Source organism: Calidris pugnax, unplaced genomic scaffold, assembly GCF_001431845.1.
Source record: "Calidris pugnax isolate Ruff unplaced genomic scaffold, ASM143184v1 scaffold70, whole genome shotgun sequence".
Taxonomy (NCBI): Eukaryota; Metazoa; Chordata; class Aves; order Charadriiformes; family Scolopacidae; genus Calidris; species Calidris pugnax.
Window position 1 is genome coordinate 10,027,986 of NW_015090862.1, and position 25,845 is coordinate 10,053,830.

Here is a 25,845-nt window from a genome sequence, read left to right on the forward strand (position 1 = left end):
TTCTGTAGACAGAGGAACTGTCAACAATGCATTCATCAATAGTTCCTCTACCAGCCAGAGCAGCAGAGTCTGGCTGCTGAGAACAGGAGCACTGAAGCTCTGCCAGGGGTCTGATCCCCTTATGGGTTTGGTTTGCTTGTTTTTTGGCCAGTGCCACAGGGTTATTAACTTCCACTTGGACAAGGACCAGTGATGAGCAGAGCAGACCTTAGTTCAACAGTTCTTCCAGACAAAGCTTGGGGCAGCTTTAGTCGGTAGTACTAACAACATCATCGCATTAGCCTCCTGTCATCCATAGCAAGAGGAAGTGCTTGGAAAAAAGAAACAACCTTTGTGAAAAGAGAGCATGCTGTGTGCCTTACGGTACTTGAGTCTTGTGTCTCTTCTGTAGGTCTGTCATGGTCCAAATGGTTCCCTCCAGCTTAGTGTTACTGTCTCCAAACCTTTCTCCGAAGAGCCTGTGTATTTGGCAAAGAGCGGTTAATCACTTCATGAAAGCAGTTCTTGTAAGGAATCTTCTAAGGTCTTTTATTTTAAAAAACGAACGAACAAACCAAACCCAGAAAAAGAAAAAAACCACACAAGTCAGAACATTTGGAGTTGTCCTGCAGAGCAATGAAAAAGTCAGGGAACATCTGATGACAGACAGACCAACAGGGTGTACTGGGGTGGTATGTAGGAACCAGCCTACCACTGGGGGGAAGTTGAGTTTGTCTTTATTTTTTTTGAGGTTTTGTATTAAGACACAAACAGAACATTTTCCCTAGTGCCTTTCCCTGCTAAGTACAGTTTTGCTGCACTGTCTCAGTGACGTTTTCGGTAACTGGAAATAGTCTGTGTGTGAAGTACTGAGTGTGGAGCATCTGCGCTGTCACCTCATTGAAATGCTGAATTCTTTTTGTCTTTTCTGACTTTTTCATGTTTGGGTCTGTGCAGAAACAAAAATATTGTTCCCCTCAGAGTATCCTCCTTTGTGATGAGAAAGGAATGAAGCTGTTTCTGCCCTAATACAGAGTTCCTGTTCTCCCAGCATCCTGCATCCCTTATGGGGCCCATAGTCCATATATACAGAAATGAATTGGATGCAGTGCCCAGCTGTGGGTAGCCATGTGAATTTGCTTTGCTTCTCCAGATGTTTTGGTTGCATTTGCAATGGGATTGTCTCATTAAGATCATACCAATCCCTAAATATAAGCATTCTCTGAGGCAGGCTGCCAAGTTGGATATGATATAGTCAACTTGCACTTCAGTCAGTTAAATCCTTGCAGTGAAAACCTTGCACTTTGCACAAGTAAAAATAAAGAAGTTGATCTAGTCCCTGGTGTAGACCTGCCCGTAGCACAGGACCCACATCAGTCACCTTCCGATTTGGAACAAGCCCTGTCTGTGCCAAGGGAGGCTCAGGAAAGAAGCAGGAAAGGAGACGGCTGCAGACAATGAGCTCAGTGCCTAGGCAAAGGTAACACTTCATCCAAACAATTGGCAGGGGCTTCTCTCTCTTTGTTTCTCCCCTACCCTTCTTCCTCTCTGTGTATTCCCTGTTCCCTCCTCTACATATTTTCAGAGGTTCATCCTGTACCTTTGTGCCCTCCCATCAGATAACAGTGGTGGTGTTTGATTCTTTTGACCTCTGTCCCTCCCACCCCATCACTACTCTGTTTGCAGTACTGTCCTCTTAATACCCTCCAGACCTCTTTTACATTCCCCTTCGCAGCTTCTGCTGGATTCTGAACCACTCATGGTGTTACAGACAACAAAAACAACCTTCAGGGCTACATTTCCCCCGTGGTAAAGCTGGACAAACACACCCTTGCATGTGTGGACTGTAAGGCTGGGTAGAGCTCTCCATCATCAGGGAGAGGGGACCAAGAGTATGTGCTCTGCCACCCAACCTGCTCTGCAGAGCTGGCTGGACGTGTGCACTGAAAGCATGGTGGGCCCCAGGAGGCCTAATGTAGTGTATTCCTTATCCTCGGGTGGAAGAGGAGAGCTCTGAACAAATTGTGCCTCCAGGGCATCTCGGTACTGACCTTCTTCCTGGGGCCCTTGACAGGGGTTGAGCCAAAGGGCTCAAAATCAGAGCCTTCTGCCTCCTGTTACTGATTACATTTATTCATAACTTGCCTTCATGGAGATTTATAAGTACAGGTGCAAGCTAAAACTCCTGAAAAGATGTCATTCATTTTATTTCTAACAAATAAATTCCAGATGTTTGCCTCTGAACTCCTGGAGTGCTGGTATAATCAGCTTGAGGTTCCAGTTGTTCAGTCCTGTGTTAGATGACAGAACAGAGTCGAATGCTGTCACCATTGCCAGTGGCTTGCAGTCAAAGGGATGCAGTTTTTCCAACCATATGAAACTGGGACAGTTCCAGAAGAGACTGGGAGACTCTTGTCAAGAAAACAACTGGTAGGCACTGCAGTGATGGAACAGTAATAACTAGATTAAAAAGAAAGTAAAAATAATCTTATATGACAGAAATACTGGAAATAATGGTACATTTGAAGAAGAACATAAGTTAGCATGTACTGTAAGAAAATAGATCTATACTTACCAGAAGGTGTTTCTTGCTGCAGACTCTGTGAAAAGCTTCTTATGTGGGAAACATTGATTTGCATAGTGCTGCTTGTAAAGGCTGTAACTAAAATCTCAAAATTGAACTTGGGGGAAGAAGTGTTTTTTCTTGACTGGCAGAGCCAACAGATTCTTCTTACTCTCGAAAAAAATAGCAAGCCAGTCAAATTGTAGTCCTGGTAATTCTATATGCCATGCAGATTAAAAAAAAAAATAGAATGGGCTAAAAACACAAGGGCAAATTGCAAAGAAAAATCATCAGTTAAGCTTAAAGTTGTCATAAACGCTGCAAAATTCTGTCTTAAAACAGTCTGAAGTAGAAATTTAATATGTGGGGTATGAGTCGAGACACCCAGAGTTCCACGTTTACAGTACCAGTGAAATATTATTCTCAAAATAGGCATGTTTCTCTTATTAAAAAAATAAAAAAATCAATCTTAGACACTTTTAAGTAGTATTAGCTTATGGTTGAAACAAGCCATGCTTTACTTCCCAAACAGTACATGGGTAGCAATGGCAAGGCTGTATTATTTAAGAATAAAGAAGGGGCATGAGGCTGAAATATCACCTGCACTTGGTAGGCAATGTATTTGTTAGGTTTGTCTGACAAAATAATTGACAGATGAGCAGGTATTCAGCAATGGGGGCCAGCTGCACAGAGAAGGAAGGACAGAGAGCCGTGACGGACCTTCCTTTTGTGCAAGTGTCCTTTTTAGCTTTCATTGCTCCCTGAACTTGGAAAAGCAGGTCTATGAGGAGACAGAATCCATGCAGCAAATATACTAGATAATCTCTCTTCCAATAGAAGGAAATGGTTGATTGTGTCAGAAAACCGCTGAAAATCTTGCTTGCTTCATCTGGAAAGTATTTTTGGGTACGACCTCATATTGTGGCCTGCAAATTTTGTTACTCTGTTTTGTGGGGAACTTACTGTGAGTAATTTATGGCTAATGGAGTGATGGTTTGATGCCATCTCTAATATTTTCCTGCTGTTTCACAGAAGGTTTGTTTTGTTGGAATACATTTGAATGTTCTTAGCAAAATTAGATTACAAAATATAACTGGATTAAATTATGCACCTCATAGTATATTCTGAAGTCATCCAGAGTACGACATATTGGTTCAAATTAAACAGTGAAGAAAAAAATAGATCTTTGGTGTTCGGTGGTAGCTGCCTAGACTGTACATGTTAGTGGCTCATACAGTTAGTCAAAATATATTCCTGTCACAACCTAGTACTAAAATTGCAAAGTTCAACATTTAGCAGCACACCATTTGTTTTGTCTTTGGAGGATAAGGACTACAGAGATGCAGAAAAATCTGCTAACCACACAAGTATGAATGTGGTAAGAACATTTGTCCTGGCTCAAAGGAACATGCAAACACATAAAACAAGTCAAATGAAACTTCCCATGATTGATAAAAGCTTTCCTAATCAAGAACACTCTTCTCTCCTGCATTTATACTAAGTAATTAAGCCTTATGTTCAAAGTTCATAGAGGAAGAAAAAGAAATCAGGTGATCTGAGTAATAAAACTTTTCAAGAGTCCGATCTACATCATTCTTCAACGAGTTTATATGTTTATTTTTATTTTTTGATTCACCAAGTGACCTGTAGTTTTACTGTAGCTTTATTGGAACCGTTCTTAAAGTGAGTGTGGCTTTTCCTTTCTGTCTCTTATGTGAGATGTTAGACTTTATACTACAAAACATATATCCCCATTATCTAATTTATTTGTAATATATGTGTAATACTTATTATTTCACACGGGCTATCTCTACCATTAAACTGGTTTATAGAAATGCAGTAGAATTTTTACACAAAGCAATAGTTTTGTTTTATTCTAGTCGTACAACTTTCCAGCTAGGTTTTGTGTCCTAGAAGTCAGGCTGAGCTCAGAGTTATGCCATGAAACTACACTAAATTGGATATTTCATTAATAGAATTTTTCTGTTTGCTTTGGACATTCTTCTAGTATTTCATTGCTTGGGGGGAAAAGGCAAAACAAAATAAATGAGTACAGTTGTTTTTTTACTCAGCTTTGCTGGAGATACAGAGGGGTTTCTCTTCTGCGTGTTGGAGGCAGGTCTGAGGAGCTCTGAGTCCCCACAGCCTGGTTGTGCAGATACAGCATCCGTCTTCCCCGAGGGAGGACACCGAGGCTTGCAAATTAACATTTCCTGCTAAAATTTCTGGTAAAAGCTCCCTGCCAGAGCTATCAGCAGTCTGGATCACTGTCTAGGAAGAAACACTTGGTGCAGGGGAGGAAGAAGGAAATGGTGACTGTGAACTTATTAATGGTGTCGCCAGACAGGACTTCAGTGTCTTTTTTCTCTTGTTTGTTCTGTGGCATAAAGCTTTTGTGCTTGCAGGAGAAAGCCTAGGCCCATTCCATCCTTTCTTAGAAAAACCAGCAGAGTGAGAAAGCAAAAAAGTTCAGGGTGGAAACATATTTTGGAAAGTTGCAAAACACATTAAAGGAGCTTCCATCTTGTCAGATGGCAGGATTTGTATCTCAAGGGAGGTTCATTTTTGGATGGATGCCAGTTTCCCGTGCAACTAATCAGGGATTTTTTTGCATAGGTTGACACCATTTAATTCTGCAATGACTAAGTGAAACCTCTTTCTTTCATGTAGTTCCTTCTTCTAATTCATCACTGTTATCCGAGTGGAATGAGGGTGTCGCTGCCTGACAGAAGGATGCAGGAGGGAGCTCTGTGGCCTGTGACAGAACAGCCCAGGCTCCTCATGATGCACAGCTCCAGCACCGATTCCTGTCATAGGACAGTTGTCCAAGTCTCAGCTACAACATCAGACCTTCTTAGATGAGCCAGATGGATTTAGGGGTCAATAAAATCACGCAGAAGGTGGTAGGTACCTGGTGATCCCAATATTTGAGAAGCTGTTTCGCTGCACTCGTCTCGACTCTGCTCTGCTCACATTTTGCAGTCTGTGCCAGGGAGAGCAGAGAACCTGCTTATTCCAGAGATCACACATGGTGCTGGGATTCAAACGGCCCCTATGGATGAGCCCATGTAGGGTCTAAGGACTTGTAACTTGAGGAGACCGATAAAGCTTCTGAAAAAAACATTTCCTGAGATCCTACCCACATTCTAGGAAGGCAAGCACCATTTTAAAATGGCTCTCCAAATGACACATGAAAAGGCCACATCTGCTTGACCAAATGTACTTTTTAACCACTGCTAGCTGTATGCTTATCAGTGTTTATGATTTTATACAGCAGTTAATCTGTCTCTGCAGTTTGCAGGTGAATGCACATGTTTGTATCATAGATTTATTCAGTGGTTTTGCACCCTCTTACCCCATGTTTTTTATCCCTGCATGGTTACAGATCCTTCCTTCAAACTTTGTAACTGCACCAAGACTCTGTGAATGTTTCACTGCCGTTATAAAACTGGTAAAAGTATCTCTCTGATAAAAATATCTCTAGATGATGTCTCTCTTTCCAGGAAATCTTAAGGTTAAATAATTTATATGAGACTATTCAACATCTATAGATTATTATCTGCATAATTATGGCCCTTGTACTTTATTTGAGAAGTACAAACATTTCAGTTGGAGAGAGTATATCTAGACAGTCCTGATGTCAATGAACTTCGCTGTGGGCAGGATTTCATCTTAAGTGGCTATTTGATACCCAGCTGAATTTGTTTCCCAGTTAACGGCGACAGTGGCAGAGTGCTTTATGGGCTTCCTTGCTGATGGGTTGTTTATTAAAAAAGGAACTGCCTTGTGGGAGACTGCTCTGCCGAGACCTCGGTTGCCACAGCTTTAGTCCTCTGAAACTTTACTAGGAGATGGTAACATATTGGTCACTTGTGCATTTCTAGAGAAAAAATCATGCTCCGTAATAATTCATTTTATAGCAGCAGTGTCGTCTTTGACATATCCAGCTGTTCTTTTGTAAAGGAAATGCTACTTGTAGGCAGAGATTGCTTTGTATCAAATGGTAGAGTTAATTTTTTTAAACAGATTTTTTTTCAGTAAGACAAAATGGAGTGTGCCTACCACAAATCCAGATAGAGCGAAATTCTGTTTATAAGAGAACTAGTATGGAACATGGCTTTGCTGCATCAAATTTGACTTAAGTGTAATTTTGATTATAATGAACCCCCCACTTTATTAAAGACATGCAAAGTTTATGGGGATCGGCATAACTGTAAAAAGGGTCTACTGTACTTAAGGAAAAAAAAAAAGTGATCCCATCTAGCGAGCATGTAATATTTAATGAGCCCTGTGGGCTGGCAGAAGCACTGTGTGTTACTGAACCAGACTCCAGCAGAAAACCAGTCTCAGGTTTCAAACTACCCTGTAGGTCCTCAGAAATGAAGAGGCATCTGTATTAGAGGAAACCAGTCACTCATCCCCTCAGCCAGCGAAGTTCCTAGTGGTCAAAAGAAAGAAGGGATCCCCAGTGCTCTTAAATCCATTTGTCTGTTTTCCTCCTTTCGATAAAACCTGGAGTTAACCTATTGGATTGGTCATTGGTGTGAACAAGCAAAATTAATGCTAGACCTTAGAGTGAGAAAGAGGATGTACTACTGCGAATTTCCTTTTATTTTTTTTAAAAAGACATCTTGAATATGCCTGCCATCTCAAGTCTTCCTCCATTTATTGGAGATAAAGTTCTCTATATAGAAAAGGTTTGAGTGCCAAGAACGTCTCTTTCGTTTTTCTCAAGTATCAGTAGACTCAATATGAGTCGCACTCAGCCTGGGAAACCTGTATTCAATAAACAAGAATGCTGAAATGTTAATTATCCATATTGAACGCTTCTCTTTCACTGTACTGGCCTCTCCCACTGATTTAGCATTTACTCTGCCTGTGAAATTACATCTCAGAGCCGCCTTCTTTGCTGTCTTTGGGAGCAGTTCCCAGGCAGGGTACTTGAGAGAGAACACAAAGGAGTTTGTGCTTACGTAAGGTGAGGAGAGCTCACCTTTTGGACCATGCAGAAAACCACATGCCAGTGGTGTCCAGCAGGTTCACAGACACCTGAGTAAGCTGTGTGAAGGTGTTGTGTGTGGCAGATGGCTGGGAAAATGGGGAAGAAGAAGGAGAAGGAGGCAGCTGCATACTGTCACCATCCAGTCTCAGGGGACTATTATCAACTGCAGCATCCAGAATATCTGCATATGTGAAGGCTAGAGACATGTAAGGAGCTTGTCTCAGGTGGGCAGGAGGGGGAACTTGCTACCTGCCCAACTGGGATCTGACAGCAGTTTGCTGCAGGCCATTTGACACTGCTTGGGAAATGTTTGTATGCTTTTATGATAACGGTTGGCAGGAGATAGAAAATAAGATTATGGTCAGGAAAGCCTGAACCATGTCAGCGCAAACAATGTGTTACTAATGACAACAGAAAAAGTAAAAGTTTGTTCCTTAACAAATGGAAGGCTTAGAACAAAACAGAGATCTTCTAGGAAGCCTAGCAGATCCACTGGCTGGTTAATGCTATTTTTGTGCTGTGCTGTCTTGCTTTGCATGGTCTGTTTGTGGCTATTGCAGTATTGGTAGATCAAGGCATGAAAAGTTTGTTTGACATGAAGAAAGTAACTGGAAATCTTCCTGATAGACTGGAATTTCCTTTTAGTCAGCTGACATTGTTCAAGTCCAGATGGTTCAAGGAAGACTGCCACTGAAATTCATGTCCATACAGAAAAAAACAAAAACTGATAGTGATGGAGATCTATTGTATCCTGCTGCATCTGGAATCATCTCTAAAATAAAACTAGCGAGTGGTATCCAGTAGAAAGAAGAGAACTAGCTGATAGATATGAGAGAGATTAGCACTTATTGCTACACTCCAGAATCTTGCAGAATCACAAGAGAGCAAGCCGTTTTAATAATATTAAACAATAGAACTACTGTGCCATATTTAAGTCTCCCAGAGTGCCATGCAGCTCAACTGTTAAAGTGCAGGCAGCAAGAATTTCCCTCTGGGCCAGAAGAATGTAGTATTTGTACTAAAGCGTCTGCTCAAGCGGGGGGATGGAAAGTCAGCTACAGCCTGCCTGCAAAATGAATACACCTGAGGCAGCAGTAGGCGAATGAGAGGTTCCTTTTCAGTTAGACAAAGGTGTTGGTAAAAGCAAGGCTGGATTTATTTGTTTGGAGGGATGAAAACCCCAACATATTTAATGTTCTGGTTTCAAGTGTGTCTTCCCTGATGACCTGCAAGACTTACAGACCAATTTCTTCTCTGTCTTCTTGGCTAGCCTTTACATCTGGGTAGAGGTTATTTCTGCCAACAGATGAGAGAGGTTAGCACACCAAAACTTTTATATCGACGCCAGCCTATGAGGAGTTAGCTGGTCCCCAGAGCTCAGTTATAGCTCTCCTGGTCACTGCAGTAGCCAGACTTGTATCAAGTGAGGGGAAAAGGAGAGAGGAAATAGGTCTCAGCCTTCTGGGAATTGCTAGACACACTGTTTTTGCGTGGCTGCCTTCAAAGCATTTTGTGAGACAGAGTGTGGCTGGTCCTGATTGCAAAGAGGAAAACAGAGTGGTCTTAGAGTTGCTGGAGTACATGGGAAGAGCTGCTGAAACTCAGGAGGTGTAATATCCACACATACATGCTGCTCAGCTGCCCGCGAGGTAACATCTCGCAAAGGCAATCACAACCCTTATTTGCCAGTAACCCCAGAACACCAAGGAGGCCTGACTTCAGAGGACATTCGCTCAGAAGCGCAGGGTATTCTAGCTGACCCTTGAATTTTGTCAAAAACAAACAAAACATGGAATTAAGTGCTAGTGCCTTAAAGATGACCTCTTTTTTCATCTGAAACAATTCAGTTTCTGCATGTTGCACATTCTGTTCCTGTTACACTTAAGCTGGACTCTCCAAAAAGCTAAACACTTAAAAACTACGTTTGACTTTGAGCAGCTGAAAATGTTCATACTACTTTTTTTTTGCATTGATAAAGGCATCCATTTCTGCAAGCTATCTATAGAAAACCATTATTATAGGGTCTAAAAAATTCTTCTAAAGTACAAGCCAGATCATTTAAGCTGCTGTTTTTCTCTTAGTGCAGGGTATAACTACAAATGCTTTACAGCGTGCCCTCACCACACAGACATACTTGGCTGTACTTTAGTGAGCAGCCCAGGGATCCAGTGTGGGGAGAGCTCACAGCCTCCAGACAAAGATCTGTGCGTATGTGGCCTGAATGGAAAAGTTCTGAAAAGTTTTTCGGTCAGAAAGTGAGGACCTTAATGAAGACCCCAGTGAGCCATCTCAAACACTAAGATGGTGAAGGCCTAGAGCATTTTAAATTCAGTGTTTGTTGGTAATAAAAGCATTTGGCAAAATGATGACCATGGGGCACAGACCAGTGTTAAGGATATCCACATCTCCAGGGTTGTTGTGGAGCGTATGATTCACATTATTTCTTTTGAAAACAGACAAATTTCAAGCCCGGTGTAACTTGCGCATGGCATATGGGTCTATAAGGAATCTCTGAATTGGGTAGATTCTCCAGCAAATACAACTTGCTGGATTTGAGCAGCTTACAATGCGAGAACAGATTTCCATTCAACTGTGTTCTCTGTGGACAGAAAAAGTCGGTGTGGATTAATAAGTAGATGGCTTTCTTTTCCTGACTTGTTTGTGATTTAGTCCATCCTTTTCTGGTGTGTGGCTCATTGAGAGTGAGGGCTCATAGTCGCTTTGCTGGAGTAACACTGCAGTTATCAAGTCATCGTGTAAATTGTGCGTGAGTTACCAGAAACTAACGATTTGGATTTCAGAAATCAGTGGGTGTTTTCCAGATACTGGCTATTATCAAGTGGTCCCACTGTTGCCAGTGCCTGCGGCTGCCGGTCGGTGGGGAAAGGGGGGAGTTGTGGCCGTGCCGAGGGATGTGGGGGCTCAGCACGAGGTGTGCTGGGACTGAATTCCTCTGAAGGTGAAAATGGGAACAGCAACCACTTCCTCCCTCCACAAGTTTTGAGATCCGTGTAATGGTGCTGTAGGCACGGGAAGTGATAGTCACATTTATTTTATCGCTTAAATACCCTATCAAGAGCTAAAAAAAATCCCCGCAATTGTTAGCATGTTCTGTGTAAAAGTTCTGACCTTTACCAATCGCAGGGACTGCCGACTGCCTTTTTCCCTGTCCGTGTAAAATGTTACCACAGTGGCCACTCATCTGGGCCAGAGGCCACCCAGGCCTCACCGCATTGCAAATAATATTAGAAGTCGCTTTGGGACAGCATCATTAATTATTCCCAACAAAATGAAATTATTCACTTTTGCTCGTGCCAAGCTTGTAGCTCGATAACCGAAGTTTCCTATAATGAGTAAAGGGAGAACTTATAAACAAAATGGGAGCCCTCAGTTGTGTCTGAAGTGTGCTAGAAGGCAGTGAGCCCCATTTCACAACAGTTATTACTCCAGTTTTGTTCTAATTTATCTTTACGTATTGCAGTGGAGTAACACTGAAGAAATGCAGTGGGGAATTAGGCCCAGAATACAAACAAACAACCATATATAATAATGCTTGGCATGTGTGGCAAGCTGAACACGTGGCCAAAAATCAGCAGGGCCTTCCTCACGGCCAGGAGAAGCCAGCACAGTCCGGTGGCACAGCATGAGCAGTCCCAGTCCCCGCTGGGGTCGATGCCATCTGGGTGGCTTCCTCAGCACCCGGGTTAGCCCAAAACTCACCTCTGGACTGAGCCGTGGAAGAGGGGCTGGGTTTTAGGAGTGGTAATGGTGTTGTTGGGAACCGGGGAATAAGAGAGTGGGTCTCGGCAGCCTGACCCGAGAGCTCTGGCAACTCATTACGCTCAGTAAAGCTTTTCTTCTCACAAAAACTGCAAGCTGTCCAAATTCTGTGCTGCTAATGATGTGAATCAGAGGCCAGAGTTTGGCTTGCAAGAGGTATTTTATGGAAAACTGATTCAAAACTGGTACTAAAATTTAAGAAATAGATTAAAAAAACAGAGGGTGTATTACCGTATCGCTTACACTGTCTTGTAATGGCAGCATCAGAGAGAGTTCTTCTAGGAATCAATTTAAAATAGATAAAAGGAAAAAGATAGTGGAACAGAACCTCAGGTGATATTCTGACCTTGAAATATAGATCTGAATCTGCATGGTTTTTATTGATAGAGATGCATCAGTGGGAACCTGATTTAGATTAATGTAAATGCTAGATTTTATCAAAGCAAATTGCACTGACTCAGAATGCTACATTATGTAAATTACCGAGTCTGTGACATTTGTCTACATCTTTTATGAAACAGAAATAGGAAAAAATATCAAAGGCTGGAATTAACAGGTTTCATCTAGGTTGAACAGCAGTTTTGGTAGACTTTAGTTGCCTTTCAGAACTCTTGTTTTTGTATTTCAGCAAAGAATAAACTGTCTGCACAGGGCTGAGGGTCTTTGAGAGCCGAGTTTACCTTTGTCCTTGAATTTGTTGAGCAAAGGCAGAAACCTTGGACGCTTTGTTCCCTCTTATTCGAACTGTCGTGGCCTTCAGACAGCAACAGGAGCAGCTGCGTGGGGCCAGACTCCCGCTTCATTTACGCTGAAATGAATTCAGCATATTCTCTTTGTGTCCGGTAGGATTGCTCTGAATTTCACTGTTGCTAACCAGGTCGGAATTCAGCTTGCAGACTATAAAACCCATTTATGGTCTGAAGGGTTGTGTGTGTGTGTTAGGAAGATGCACTCAGGCAGCGTTGTATGTACCTTGCACCAGTGTTAAGTTTGTAACAAAATAGTGCTGTCAAGGTCTGCAGGGTCTACAGTGATACCAAGTGTTCAGCAGAAAGTCCATGGAAAATAGGAAGCCAAGTCTTAAATTCTCTACTTAGGTAGATTTCCACTGACAAAGAAATAGGTAAATGACCATAGATTGGATTAGTATTTATATATTTCAGGTTAAAAACAAAGAAAAATGTGAATAGTGAAAACCTATAGCTAATTCTGAACACGGAGACTTTCTTGCCCAGAAATGTTGGCCACAGCAAGTCATGAAGCCCCTTTCTGTTTAGATAGAAGCACCACGCTCGTATGTCCTGGGTGGATGGCATCCTGGACTTTGTCACGCCAGTTTATACCCAGTGGGTTATTTCCCAGCTTTCAGCATCCAAGAGGATTTGGCTAAGGTTTCTGAGAAACAGTATTATCATGTAAAATTCAAATTTCTGCTGTTAATAGATCCCGAATCAGTTAAAGTTTAAGATATGGTATACATCTATGAGTTTATTTGAGCTTTCATTTTCTGGGGTGATAAATCTATGCTTAAAACAGCAGGTGAAGAAAAAGAATATATTTTCCTTTGTAAAAGTCATCCCTTTGTTTTTCTTAGAATTATCAAAATTCAGTTTATGGTAACAGTCTTGATGCTCTTAGAATATTTTGATGATCAAGACTGTCAAATTTTACTGTAATGAGTCAACTCAGGCTGATTTATATAATGTACCCAGTGTATGTAGAAAACTTAAGTATATATTTTAAGATTAGATAAAACACATTTTTGTGATGTGTTAAAATATTGATCTGAGTAAAATGATGAATTTTGCTGCAGTAGTCCATTAGGACCAGCAAGAAAGTCTTATGTCTAATCATTGTAGTTATCTGTCTCATATATTATAATGAGTCAGAGCCTTGAGGTTGAAGTCTGTATTTGAAGAGGCAGTTACTTAGCGTTAAACTAGTAACAGAAATTCTCATTGTCTGCCCTCTAAACCCGGATGTCAGCCATTCAGCAGCAGTTCCCATCTGCAATCCATTCACCAAAAGTTTGTCACTTCATTGTTCAAGTCAGTTGCAGGAAAAATAATCTGCCACATCTCCTCCAGCAAACGAACCTGGAAAAGGCGAGAAGAGCAGCAGGAGCAGAAAAGCTTCCAGCTGCCCTTTCAGGAGGGATACCAGCAGGAGGCCAGGGCTGTGCATGGCGATTACGTGCCCAGACAAAGAGTCATTCCTTCACCCGCGCAGCCCCATCTGTGGCAGAAAGGAAGTGATGGAGGGGTTGTGGGTTGCGGAGGAGGGTTTCAGGCAAGCTCTTGAGCTCCACAGGACACCCAGAGCTCCCCAGCCAGCCCTTCCCTGGAGCGGGTGGTGCTGCAGCTGATGAGAAGTACCTTGGGCTGCATAGGGCTCTGCTTTAAAACATCCCACAAAAGCTTTATAAAAGAAGTGACTTAAGAGAATCAGCCTGCAGAAGGAATGTTTTTGCCCCTGCGTAGCAGGAGTATTGCATGGGAGTTCATAGTCAAAGGGTTTTTTGGGGGCTGACTCTGCCCTTTTCGGAGGATTGTTCTCCTCTGCAATTGGTAATGGTAAGAGAGGCATTTTGGAGAAAGCCAAGATAGGAGACCTCTAGCGAATAGGAGACCTGCGGGCTGCTTTGATGTGTCCCACACGCCAACCAGGCAGTTTATTGCCATAGGGAGCATGTGGATCAAGCTGACTTCATTTCCACTCTTTATTCCTTTCTACATTTATTCATTGAGCAAGTTCGTTTTAAGTTTTTCTAGATGTAGGAAGAAAAAAAACAAAAACAACCCAGCAACCATGAACAGACCATTCCTCTAGATTCTGTTCTGGTAAAATATGAAGAATGACTCATAGCGAGAAGTACTTTACCAGGTTATATCAGGTCAACATTGAGTTTGTTGTACTTTAATCAGATCCGTCACAGTTGTTTGGGTCTGTCTTTATAAAGCTTATTTCACTTGTTTTTATTTACTAAACATTCACTTTTTTTCTGGACATTGGAAACATGAAGTAATCAGCAATGTCAATGTTTGCAACTTAGCAGCTCCAGCCTGCAGAGCGCTTTTACCCAGCGTTAGGCTGCGCTCAGCAGGCAGCAGAAGACCTCCCTGGTGACAGCTATCATATGTGTGGCTAATGCCATTGCCTTGGGACGGATCTCTCTTTGTGCCAGGGCCAGGCCTGGTTCGACAGGACAGAAAGCACCCTGTTCAAATAAGAAAGGCAAATTTTGGGGAAAATAAGTGCTCCCAGCAGTAGTTCAAGCGAGTCAGAGAACGTAAAATGGCTGCAGTTGCTGTGTGTAAGCATTTGAAGCCGCCTGGAGTTGATTATCTGCTGTGTCTGTAGGCAGAGGCTGTAAACACTTGCTGCTGCAGTAACTGAGCTGCCGCCTGCAATTAAAGCTAACTAGTAGTTGCTGCCCTGCAGCCTGCTATTACAGGCAGCTCTCCCTCCCCGGACCTGAGGAACTGATCTGCAGCTATTGTGGAAGTTGCCCTGGCGCAGATGAGTCAAAAAGATTTTCAAACTCCTGAGAATTAGGTACTGTTGCGAACTATTCTGGCATTTAGGAGCCTTTGAGGCCACGGGCCCCAGCACCAGCCTGCACTCTTGGGGTGGTTTGGGCGCGGGGCTGCAGTGCGAGCAGGCTGTGCTGTCAGGCATCTGCAGCAGGACCCCTTCCCACCATCTGTTGGAGTTGGTCCCAAGTTACAGGTTGTTTGGCCAAAGAAGTCGTAGTCAGGGTGCTCAGCGTGTCCTGGGCTTGGGTCTTGCCGCAGCCACACGTGCTGTTCTCGTGAAGTTTGCATCAGTGGCTCTTTGGCAAGGGACCCGGCTCTATCTCCGTCGATTCCAGGAACCTACAACTAGTTCTGCCTCTCTGCCTTCTCGTACGCTTTTTTACAGGTTTGTGCCTGCCTGGAAGCTGTCACGTGTGTAAGCCGTGTCTGTCAGTCTGAAAATGTACTTGGGTCTGTTTTTCAAGTAGGGCAAAACTTAAAGGCAGAAGTAGCAGAAGTTGTGTATGTGCGGTTACTATCCATGTGAGCTTTGGCTGGCTTTGGTTTTGTTCTAAGCTTGCGGCATTAGGGGTATTTTTAAAGCTCATTTAGTTCATGGATAGTTGAGAGTTTCTGCTAATCCTTGCTGAAGCCTTGATTTTTGACACAGTACTTAATCAGCGTGGTACTTCTCAGTGCTATTAGCAGTGCACAAAAAGTTGAAATGATTAATCAAGTTATTTGACCAGATTTCAACAGGATTAGGAATTAACTGGAGTTCACCAAAATTTTCCAGCTGAGATGCAGACCAGGGTTTTTCTTCTACTGAGGACAGCAAGTTAACGTGTAACAAGACAGTTTATCTCATTTGGGCAGTCCTTGTAACTTAAGCTTCAATGGTGCATAGACAGGTATTTTCAGTGTAGAAAAAGCCACAGATTTCTGGCAGAAGAGTGTTTTTCACGCTTGGTCCTTTAAATACTTTGACTATTCATTCACAACCTGTTTAAAAGTAAGAAGCATCCAGAAAGCAGTAACTGGCAATACTGGGTTTATCTCTTGTGTCCCCTTGGATGGGACCAGGGGTATGCCACCCTGATAGATGGGGTTTTCCATACCCCCAAACACCAGTGAAGGTCAGCTCTGGGGCTGAACCTCGCAGCTCAGGCCCATCTCCTGGTGAACTGCAACACTTGCCACTTTATGCTGGCAGCTGAAGTCTACAAAAGAAATGCTTCAAAATTTAATTTGAAGTGTGGTTATGGTCAGAGAAGTGACTGTAAAAAGGCATCTCTTAATAGATATGCTCCCTCCCTGAAATTCCTTCAGGGATTTCTGCTCATCTTACCTATTCAGGACAAGTAGTTACTGCTGTCAGTGCTGCAAAACCAGTAACCCTGGTGCAAAAAGCTGGATTCCCTCCCGCTGTATGCATTATCAGCACAAGTATTTGCTATTTCTAGTGCAGATTTTGAATAAATTGGATGATGGACCACAAGGGAGAGCAAAGCAGCTTGATTTTTTCCAGCCGAAGTGATTTTTTTGGTTTTGAAATTAGAAAAAAATTGACTGGAGAGTATTTAAACTAAGCTAATCTGACCAGAATGACTGAGAGTAAATCTGAACTCCTTCCCTGTCATTTTAACATCAGCTTTTAAAGGCCCTCTTAAATAACACAGCCAACCACTGGTTCCTGGCTTGTTTTCACAGGCGCTATGTTGCCATTTTTCCTTGACTCATGTTTCTTGTTTATTTAACGTTGCAGTGATGATTTCCAAGTTGATAAATAAATAAAATCACACACGAGGCGCTCTGAGGTCTGAGCAACGGAGCAGTAAGGTCATAGAAAGAACAGAGCGTGTAATTCTAAAAGATTTTTCTATAGAATGTGCTGATGAATCTTTAAAATTACTTATTGGAAAAATTCTAGGCTGCAAAGCAGTAAATCTGATCTTCAGCTGTGTTTTTTCTTTGAAAAACAACAATGAAAAAGTGCCACCTTCCTGCTCAATGGATTATTTTTTTTTGTACATACGAATCCAGAGATCTTTTCTGTTTACTGCATTGCTAAAAATAATTTTCATCTGCTTTTTTACTCCAGTTACCTTTGAAGAGTCTATGTAACTCCAAGGACCATTTGTTGGACTCTGTTTCCCATTTTTTAGTTTTCTTTACTGAGACAAGAGTGAAAAATATTTAAGCTCATAAAAGTGTGGATACTTGCCTTGTGGGAATTCCCAAAGAACCTAATCTGTGCAATCCTGTTAGAATCTCCCTCTGTATTTATGTGTTTAACTACTTTAAAAAGTCCATCCCATACCAATTGAACAGTCATTCATGTCCAGGCACGATTAATGATTAATCATATCAAACAGAACCAGTTGTGATAAACTGCCCATCTGGTCATTGACCTCCATTGCTTGAAGTGAGACATGAAAAGGAAGGATCCAGCTCAGTTCGTGCGTCCTAAACTAAATTGCCTGTGTTAGTTGAACAGAATCTAATGTGGGAATGGCTGGCATGGAGAAAGCATGACATATGACAGCATTTTTGCAGAGTTTTTCAAAGAAAATTTGCGTGCTGAATACATGTGTTGTCAAGTACAAGTGGCTGAGTTATGAAACCTTCCGTGGAGGGGCTGGGCGGGAAGGAGGGAATGCAGCAAAAAGCGTTTGGAGAAGTGAAATTAGTGTGTCTTTGTAGCACTCTTGGGTACCTGTTACATGTGAAATTCTAAGAGCAGAGTTATGTGTTTTTGCCTTTCTCCTGGAGATTTAATGCTTTTTTGGACTTTAAGAAAAGCAATTTTTAAACACATGTTTTGCAGAACAGCTGGAGTAATACAGAAGATACAGAAAAATAACAATCTGTCTACCAAACTTTGATGACTAATCCATTACTTTATGTTTAAAATTGCAATAAAAAATGACTTGAAGAATAGCTTGTTGATTTCTGACTGTGTTAATGCAGCTTAGCATATAAATTTACAAAAGCAGAATAGGCCTTCATGAAGAAGCAGCCTCATAATGATAGCAATGTATCTGTGAGAGAGTGTTAAATAAGAAATGTCTTCTCTAACAGAGCTAATTTTTCTTCTTCCCTAGATGTATATGTATTAATAAGATCCCTTCTTATTTCTTCTAGGCACCAGTAACAGATGTGCGGTTTGGCCCTATGAGACTTCATCAAGATCAACTTCAGGTAATACAACAGTTCAAACTGAAGTCTTAATTTCTGAAATATCACTGAAGTTACCTTAAAATTTATGACTGGAATTTTTTGGATATAGAGATCTTCACAGATATCACACATCATTTTTGTGAAGTGATAACATGCACCTAACAGATTTTTTTTTATCATGACATTCTGTGTGATATCCTAAAAATCCTGCCTCTTTTCTCCAAACTTCTATCACATCATAAAAATAGCTATCTGTAGTTTTCTGCTATTAGTTATCTTGTAATGAATTTAGCGTGCACCTTGTTTTGTATTTTACTTGTAGTCAATTCTTAATCAAGGTCTCATCAAAATGATACTAAGCCATATGTCCTGTCAAGGTCTATTGCACCAGCATTACTACTAGCATCAACCAAACTTAAAATATCATCACAAAAGATATGAAGTGAGCTTGGCAAAGTATGTCTTTTGTTATTCGTTGTTGGCTGGAATCAATTCATCCTTCTTTATCTCTTTCTTAATAAAGGTTGTATGTTAATTGTCCCATTATTTTGTCTGGGATGGGTATGAGGCTTGCAGATACATGACTTCTTTGGACTTCCTCTGAAAATTCTTCTGTATCCCAAGACGTACTGAACCATTAATAATCCAAGAGTTCCTTAGTCAGTAATCACAAGCTTCAGAGTGAAAGTAATCTGGACCCGATAATTTGAAAATGTCTGTCATCAAGAACTGCAGTTCAACATCTTCCTGAGTTACTGTCAGCACAGACAGTACTATCGAACATCAGATCTTAGGACAGCCTCATCCAGCTGTTTCCCAAATATAACTCAAAAGCATTCCTTAAACATTACTGCCTCCTGTATTACTATTAATAATTGTATTGCTTTTGTCCAGTCATTTGCCACTCTAAAATTCTCCCAGTTTACCATGGTAATATAGCTGGCAGGTATGAGGGAAGGAGAAGTTAGACAACATGACGTTTGTGCCAGAGTCAATCATACAACTCAGCTCTGCAGAGTTTCTGTGCTATTGCTGAAAACCATTCTTCCACTTAAGAGTGTTATAAATTAACTTAACTAAATATAGCCCAAACTATGACATGTTTTTGCAACCAGTTTTGCAGCTTGCTATAAAAGGAATCTGAACTAAATGAGTACAAAGTCCTTCATTCTTACAAAAATATGCGCTACATGGAAATGCTAAGATTTAGTGGTAGGCATTTCACCAACCTGGTCCAAAGTGTAACCAGCACTGGAATTCCTAAAATCATCCAGAAGATAAATGGCAGTGGGATGGGGTGCGACTTACACATGCTCCACATTATTGGCTGACCAAAGCATATATCTAAGTGTGGTTTCATTAAATTACTTAAAGATTGGTGTCTTGGGACAATAGACCAAATGCTGGTTTAGTTATCCATCTTTCCCAAAAGGCTGCATATACTGAGTCATCCACAAAATCAATACTAACATAGATCTATAGTTTGCCATTCTGTTTATTCTTTCAGGCAAAAGAAGTTTTTGTTCTACAAAATATCCTGACACAAAGCCTATTCACATCAGGGAGAGTCTTCCTTAGCAGACTTTGTTTATCTTCTGTACCATATTCAATTACAGAATTTGAAATACATTTTAGAAGGAATTGGGCCTTATCATACTTTCATTGTATTGACATTGTATTGATTTGAAAAAGGGTCATAGAGATTAATGTTATTGGCAATTACACAGCAAGTTAGGATGCAGCAAATACTGGCTCATAGATCTGACTTCCAGTTCTGGATTTCAACCACGGTGGTCTCCATCTGTGATATAAATTCCATGGCAAGCTTTGCATAGGAGTCACATGGAGATGTACTTGAAATACAGAGGTACTGCTTATGATTTCAGCCTTCCATGAGTTCATCTTAACCAGCCTGGCTGTAGTTTCCAGAAACCCGGCAGAATGGGCTGCATCCACTACTTCGGGGACCTAGAATGGGATAAAAAGGAAAGCACCTTTTTCATCACACCATTGAAGCACCATTAAATATTAATTCACATGAGGTGAACCCTGGCATATTTTTTTTTTCTGGAATACGATCTTGGCAAGAAAAATAAAACCCAAGAAAACATTTATATGTGAGACAATTTCAGTGAAAAGTAGACTTGCTGTTATTTCATGTACACTGTCTGAAACGTAGGCATCTAGTCTCAGCTGATTGCCTATGCTCTCTTTGTAGCTAGTGATGAGAGCACCACTTCCCAAACTTGTTCATCCCATGTGGATATAAATGGCTCTGGCAGACTATTTTATCTGCTTGAAACACCTCTGTGTTTCAACAGTCTGTAGAAAGCAATTTGGTTAAAAATAATGGATTAAGCCTTGGAAGTAGCCTTAAAAAACAAGAAGAGGTAGAAGTCATAGAATCTGCTGTATATGTAAGACATGTTTGCAATGATTCACTGTCTTTTTAACCCAGGTACTTTTAGTGTTTGCCAAAGAAGATAACCAGAGTAACGGGTTCTGTTGGGCTTGTGAGAAAGCTGGATTTCGATGTAATATTGCCAGGACACCTGAGTCTGCACTAGAATGTTTTCTTGATAAACACCATGACATTATCATTATTGACCACAGACATTCCAGATACTTTGATGCAGAAGCGTTATGCAGGTAAGCACCATTTCAGTGTAACTAACGCTTAACTATATAGTTAACACATCATCCAAGTTTTTTTTGCTTTCACATGACCCTTTTATACAATCTGTTGAATGTTGATGGTTTTTTGGACAGATGTCCACTGGCAGCATCAAACAATGTTATCTCAGTGCTTTAGATGTGGTAGCTGCAGCATATTTGGTTGTGTGCTAGGATATCTGAAGCTCAATCTGGTTTGGAGCCACAGCGTATGAATTTCTTGCCATAGTGAACTGTTCGGCTTTTTTTCAAATACCCAGTTCCTTGTCTGCACAGTAAATTAACTGCAAAGATCGCATGTGCCACCAAGCAATTTAATGAATACATTCACTTCATTAGCTTTCTGAATTTTTTGACATGCCACTTGCTGTTGAGTAACTCCAGATGCAAATAGGCAATGTTTTGTGTGCACGTTTCCATACCTACAACATTTGTAAATCTGTTATGAAGAGCAAAGTTGCAAACTGATTCCAAAAAACACTTTCACAAACGGCTGTAAAGTATGAAAAAAGGGGAAAAGGATTTGCCTTTCTGAGTCTTCACAGAGACGTGACAGGCAGTGCTCCAGTGACTTTCCAGTGAAATACCCCTTGGGAATGTGTCTAGACTAAGTAAGAGTCTGTGGGGTGGGGGTGGTGGGGTCAGGTTATGTTCCCTGAGTGAGTGTGGTGGGTCCAGGGCACTAGGACAAAGGCTCTTCTTCTCCCTAAACTAAAGAAACTAGATAAGATCTTTCTCAGGCAAAGACTAGATATGAGGGCTTATCCCCTTGTTACATTCTTACCATTCTGTGCCAGAATAAAGTGAAATGCTGCTTAAGTGAGTGAGGCCAAGTGCTTTACACAAGTTGCTTCAGAGGGGAGAATTTTTGCTATTTCCCCACTGAGAGTATTTGAAATTTATATTAATCTACATTGTCTGTGTCAGTGCTATATTTATTCTCCTTTCTTAGTGGTCCAGCAGGCTTGGGATTTTATTTTTGTGGTGGTGTTAAACCCTTTAAAAGAGACATTTTAAGAAAAGTACTGTGTGAAGATTCTGTAAAGTCATGGTTTCTGTAATGTGAACTTAAAAAAATGTTAAATGATCTTGCTTTTTTATTTAAAGGTCTATCAGAACAACAAAACCCTCAGAAAATACAGTCATCATTGGTGTAGTACGAAGGTAAATGCTCATATCTTTACTTTCACATGATGAACAAAAGGCAAATCTTAGCATTGGAAAAGTAAATACTACATTAACAAACTTGTATTAGAACTTTTACTGTGCTAGTGATAATGTATTTATACCATATAGAGTTTTCACCATCTTTCATCCTTCATTGCCATTTCACCACAGGATTGGGACAAGATTTTTCATTTCTAATTTTTACTACAGAGGTCTCACTTTGGATTTTGTTGTTTTGCTTTGTTTCATTTTCCCCTCTCCTGATCACTGGAGGCTTTAGGAGTATGTTTCAAATTACCTCTGACACATCGTGTACAGAACTGTGAATTGCCTCACAGATCTGTATTTTGGTATTAATAAAAATAACACTTTGTACCTTTCTTGATCTATCTTTCAGTCTGATTAATCTCAGAACAAACAGGAGATCTGTTGAGTTACAAAAAAAAGATGTAGAACAATATGATCAGTTTAAATTAGCATCTAACCATAGCAATGTTAAAAATAAAATAAACTGTATTACAACATCTTAATAAAGCAGTGCATATGCTTTTTTCCTCCTCCTCCCTCTGAAAACATTATTGATATGTCATAAAATATTGTAAAAATAACAAAAATGCTATATATTTAATGCGAAATGAAATAAATGGAAGATCATTTCCTCAAAGTACAATTTTGGGAATGTCCCTTTCTCAGAAAACATTTACTCTGAAAACCAGTTCTGAGGTGTTGAAGTTTCCTATTAAAAATCCTGTTTTCCACCACCATCTCTAGTGAACAAAAGACCCTAATTAAACATTTCAAGGGATTTCTTTGTGAATATCATCTTTAATGTTTTTATGCCAGGAAGTCTTCTGACTGGTAACTGTTGCTTCTACAGTCAGAATTCTCTATCATCCAACTAATACAAAAGAAAAGAAAAAAAAAAAAGGAGTGAAAGAGCAAACAGTAACTCAGGAGCTTCTTCACGTACATCAGAAGGACACCTGTGGTTCTGTGGGCCAGCAGTTCCTCTCAAAAGCGAGGAGAGCTTGGAAGCTGGGCTTGCTGACTCACAATTAGGAAGTTGCTCGAAGGGGGATTTTCCCTGCAGTTCATTTTTGTGTTTTCAAAATGTTCACATTGTGTTTTGGGACAAGATAATAGCCCCCTGCAGTGACAATATCTCAACAGCCTGAGTTCTCAAACTTTTCAGATGTGTCTAGTATCCTTGGCTACGGGAAACTTCGGAAGTGAGTTTGCCTTCCACTGGGACTGAGTTGACTGTGTCAAGTTCCCATGTGCTAAACACAGGCATTCTCGAGTCACCATTTAGGATTTAACAGAGAGAGACCTTTCACACATTTCCTTTCTTGCTGCAAGAAGCATATTTGTGAAAAAGCCTGACATTTAGCCAACAGCATATGGAGGGTCTTTTCCTTCATTTTCCTGCAGTTTGGTTTATTGTTTGGGGTTCCCCCCTGCCCTGCAGAATGCCTGTCCTCTTTCTTTGTGCTTCTGGGAGGCAGCCTTACCAGATAGCTGGCATGAAGAGTGGGAAGATTTTTCTGACAATTGCCTTTCTCTTTCTGCTTAATCTTGGGCAAACCTCGTACTTCAGTAGGCATCATTCTCTTCACGCATAAGAAACAAGTGTACAGAAAACAAAAATAAGAGGTGCCATAAAATCCAAAATTTTACACGTAAATAAAAGCTGTTGTGCCATCTGCTAAACTTAACCAGCTTCCACCAGCTTATTTACAGAAAACACAATGTCCTTTCTCCCAGATTCCAGCCATACATTCACATTTGTTGGAGTGTCTTTTAACAGTTAATATAGCCAAGTTTTTCAAAATTATTCAGATACCTCATTTTAGGAGTACTAGAAGGCACTGGGTAGGCAACACTAGAAAATCCATCCTCATTCAGGCATGAGTTGGCCACCTAAGATTTAGTACACTCAGATAACAAGTGATTTCATAAAACTTTGGCCATGTAGACTTTCAAGTGCATTTTTGACTAGGGACAGTATAAACAACAAAGAATCTGAAAAAAGAAGGAATAGTCCAACAATCTAGCTAATTAACTTGCTTTCTTGAAGCATTAGTTTTTTGTGATTTAAGCAGTTTGTTACAAGCAAAAAGGAAAATAACATTTTGGCTTATCCGTACCAAAGATGAAAGCTTATATAAACCACAAAATGTATGTTTTATTCATAGATCCTATAAGGATTAGCCATATTAGCCTTTGATGTGACACCTGGGGTACAGGTGTGTCAATAGCTCATGAAATTTTGTCTCAGTTGGTTACAGAAATAATCTCTGACTTTATCATCCTTTTTTAAAAGGCATGCTGATCGTGAAGAGTCATCGATATTGCCCCTGATTGCTGCTGGCTTCACAAGGGTATGTATGTTTTATACTCTACTGGGTTGTTCGGACATTCCAAAATTGTTGTGCAAGAAACTGTCCAGAAGTTTTGCTGTCAGTGACTGTGTCAGAAATCCAACCTATAAATCTTGTTTGTGCTGCTCATTCTTATATATATCTCTCTATGTAACTATATCCCAGTTCTGAATTACCATACACCAGTAGAATTGGAATAATGCTAAGTAGGTGGACATTCTCAGGAATACAAGAAGTGGTGCTGAGACTTTCCTACTTTATACATTTATTTCAAAGTACGTGGTGCTCTGCTTGAAAAGTTGACATTGACAAAATTGACTAGTGACTGTAGCAGAGCCAGAGAGCAGCTTCCAACGAACAACAGAATGTGCTGTGGGAAATCTCTTTTATCAAACGCCAATTCACATCTGTAAACAGGCTTCACACACTGTCAAGTGCTATTATCTATTGTTTGGAGGCACCTGAAAAGTATTACATGGAATCTGTTTCTTGGCAACTATTCCAATTAAGCAGGAAAGGTGCTTATTAGTGCGTCAGTTAAATGGATTCCTCGTTGCATTAAGCTGACAATGGAACAAAAACGTGCATGATTTACAGTGTGATTCAAAGTATTTGGTTGCATGCTCACCAGATTTTTTGCTATCCCATCACAATCCATTTGCACCTATGTGCTTATATGTAGTAAATTCTTAATACAGGAAATGCTAGAGCCTGAAAATAACTGTTCTTATACATACAGAGTCATTCCAGTAGGCACATAAGCAATCCAACACAGGTTCTAAATTACTTATAGACCAGAGCCTTGGAGATAGGACTAATGGCAAAGTGTAGGAAATTTTGTTTAGCAGCCTTGATGCGGTGGTTTACCTTTGGTGATCTGTCCTCCCTCCCAAACTATCAGTGTCTGTGGCAGTTTAGCATGAACAAAGGTTTAACTTTCAGGCTCGTACCTGGCAAATATGGTATTTTTAAAAAAAAAATCAAAGATTCTGAGGTCATTGTTATACAAGGCCCCAAATTAATAATTGTATCCAATGGCAGGTATATTTGTAAGGAAATTTTGATTTCTTCTATGCATAGAATTTTGGGTATTAGCAATTGGAAACTCGTAATAATCTCAAATTGTGGTGTCTTGAGACACAACGTAATTTTTTCAATGTTATCTTAAATAAGTAGCATCAAAGCATATAACACCATTACAAGTAGATTATTTTATATATTGATTGTGCTGACAATCACAGAGAATAAACGGATTGGTTGAACCTCATTGCTGTGAGGATCTGTCACCTTTTCAAAATGCAGCAACCTGAAGAATTTTAATAGTCCCAAAAAGTAACCTTTCTCATGTTGCTTGTGTTACAATGTTCATTTTTGGCATATATACTTCTCTTTTTGTTCTTTATCAAGCAAAAGAAAACAGAACTTCATAGCCTGGAGTACAGAAATGTGTGTTAATGAAATACTTCTAATCTTTTATTTGCAGAGATATGTAGAAAATTCTAATATAATGGCCTGTTACAATGAGTTGATTCAGCTGGAATTTGGAGAGGTGCGAGCACAATTCAAACTAAGGTAATTTTACCAAGAACTTCATAAACAAAACAA

At 40.5% G+C, this 25,845-nt stretch overlaps 1 protein-coding gene across 4 annotated transcripts in view; it reads left to right on the forward strand.

Moving 5' to 3' along the window:
- Positions 1 to 25,845, forward strand: part of PDE8A (phosphodiesterase 8A) — a 156,617-nt gene that overhangs the window by 99,418 nt on the left and 31,354 nt on the right. For all 4 annotated transcript variants that reach the window (XM_014944422.1, XM_014944419.1, XM_014944420.1 and 1 more), the window contains exons 2-6: positions 17,984 to 18,040; positions 20,478 to 20,668; positions 21,800 to 21,856; positions 24,183 to 24,240; positions 25,724 to 25,812. In XM_014944422.1, the coding sequence (XP_014799908.1) occupies positions 17,984 to 18,040; positions 20,478 to 20,668; positions 21,800 to 21,856; positions 24,183 to 24,240; positions 25,724 to 25,812 (452 nt within the window). The remainder of the gene's footprint in view (positions 1 to 17,983; positions 18,041 to 20,477; positions 20,669 to 21,799; positions 21,857 to 24,182; positions 24,241 to 25,723; positions 25,813 to 25,845) is intronic.